Source organism: Notothenia coriiceps, unplaced genomic scaffold (assembly GCF_000735185.1).
Source record: "Notothenia coriiceps isolate Sejong01 unplaced genomic scaffold, NC01 NC01_scaffold00007303, whole genome shotgun sequence".
Lineage (NCBI taxonomy): Eukaryota > Metazoa > Chordata > Actinopteri > Perciformes > Nototheniidae > Notothenia > Notothenia coriiceps.
In genome coordinates this window covers 972-3,136 of record NW_011340004.1, presented here as the reverse complement: position 1 = coordinate 3,136, position 2,165 = coordinate 972, and the positions used below count along the sequence as shown (strand labels likewise).

At 49.7% G+C, this 2,165-nt stretch overlaps 1 protein-coding gene across 1 annotated transcript; it reads left to right on the top strand.

Moving 5' to 3' along the window:
• Positions 1 to 600: 600 nt before the first annotated feature.
• On the top strand, positions 601 to 1,768 carry LOC104943976 (aggrecan core protein-like). Its single transcript, XM_010769443.1, has 2 exons — positions 601 to 738; positions 1,070 to 1,768. The coding sequence occupies exon 2, from the start codon at positions 1,079 to 1,081 to the stop codon at positions 1,751 to 1,753; it is 675 nt and encodes a 224-aa protein (XP_010767745.1). The 5' UTR covers positions 601 to 738; positions 1,070 to 1,078; the 3' UTR covers positions 1,754 to 1,768.
• The last annotated feature ends 397 nt before the right edge of the window (positions 1,769 to 2,165 follow it).

Below are 2,165 nucleotides of genomic sequence, written 5' to 3'. Positions count from 1 at the left end.
AAGCAAACAGAAGAAGACGACATGTATCAACAAACCACCGCAGCCCGGGCCCTTCCTCATTTCTCTAACTCCCCTCATCGACTCCTATCCTCGAGACTTAGTCCCGCCCACAGGAGCGGTTATGGCTAGAAAGGATCCGTCTTGTGTAAATATGACGTCACGTTCTCGTTGTAACTCTCGTTGGAGCGGCTCGGAAACACACCGACAGCAGTAACATGATGCAACATACACATTAATGCAGCAGCAATATTAATAGAGAAACATCAGACATAATAGTAAAACACTGCAAGGGAACATTTTATTGCACCAGGAGCTATCTTGGGACTTTTACTGCGACAACGTTGACTTGCCTGTGAATAAAAAATAAACCATAGTGTTGGTGATCTACAGTGTTGTCATTCTTCTTTGAACACCAGCAAGACCGCTAACACCCTATTTCAACAATCACACTCCCTGTCATTGACATAATTAATAGATAGTTTAGCTTCTCACCATCATTTGCTGTGGCTAACTGATGTTAACGATCGTAACTGAAAGGCTGCCTGACAAACGTAAACATTCAGCCACGTGACATTCAGCCAAACTCTCGCGAGAGTTTTACACAAGACGGATCCTTTCTAGCCATAACCAGGTTAGAGACTCGAAGGTGAAATAAATGAATGAAATGAAGTATAAAGATACATCTATTTGATAACAGGAGCTCATCAGGGACCGGATATCCGGGAGGGCTGGAGGAAGGTAGGGGTTATTAACTGTGGAGAATACGTGCTAACAAAATAACATGCTAACATGCTAACATAACAAACTGCTCAGAAACTCAAAGCAGACACACACACTGAATCACACGCTCAGTCACACACACACACACACACACACACACACACACACACACAGCAGACACACACACACACACACACACACACACACACACACACACACAGCAGACACACACAGCAGACACACACAGCAGACAGACTTGATCCCATTGTACATTAGGTTAAGTTAATTTATTTTCAAATTTTATTGTTGCCTTTAATAAAAAATAACTGATCCCTCCTGTCTGCTTTAGGAGGTCAGCATGCGGACTGTAGGGGGGGCACTGATGTCCAGCGTCCTGAGGCGGGTCGGTTCTGCTGCTCCCAGACCTGAACCTCCACTGGGTCTCAGATCTGAACCTCCACCAGGTCCTGAACCTCCGGCAGCCGGACCCCCTGCTGTCTGCTGTTTGATGTCAACCATCAGGACTCTGTCAGGAATGAGGACTCTGTCAGGACTTGGGACTCTGTCAGGACTTGGGACTCTGTCAGGACTTGGTACTCTGTCAGGACTTGGGACTCTGTCAGGAATAAGGACTCTGTCGGGACTCGGGACTCTGTCAGGAATGAGGTCTCTGTCAGGACTTGGGACTCTGTCAGGACTCGGGACTCTGTCAGGGGTCCGGAGGCTCTCTGGTGGCCCTGATGGTGTCCCTGAAGGTGTAGGGGTCTCTGAAGGGGTCCCTGATGCTGTGGGGGTCTCTGGGGGAATCCCTCCCGGGTGGTACAGCTCCCTCTCGGACTCGGCTCCGGTCCACCTGGTGGAACACTTCCTGCTGACAGTCCAGCAGGCGGGGGGGCTGCCCTGGTGGCTGAGCATCGTCGTGGCAACGCTGTCTGTCCGGACCGCCGTTACTCTGCCACTCGCAGCCTATCAGACGGTGGTGCTGGCCCGGGTGAGTGACAGGGGGGCGGGACTACAGGGGGGGTTCTGTTAGCGGTTAGTACATAGAGTTAGTGAATAGAGATAGTAGTGGTAACTCTGGATGGAGTGTCGTGGTAACCGTGGTAACTCTGGGTGGTGTGTCATGGTAACCGTGGTGTATAGTGGTAACCGTGGTAACTCTGGGTGGAGTATAGTGGTAACCGTGGTAACTCTGGGTGGAGTATAGTGGTAACCATGGTAACTCTGGGTGGTGTATCGTTGTAACCGTGGTGACTCTGGGTGGTGTATGTATCGTGGTAACTCTGGGTGGTGTATCATGGTAACCGTGGTAACTCTAGGTGGTGTATTATGGTAACTCTGGGTGGTGTGTCGTGGTAACCGTGGTAACTCTGGGTGGTGTGTCGTTGTAACCGTGGTAACTCTGATGAACATTCTGATGAATAAGCCCAGTTTCCGCATTTAAA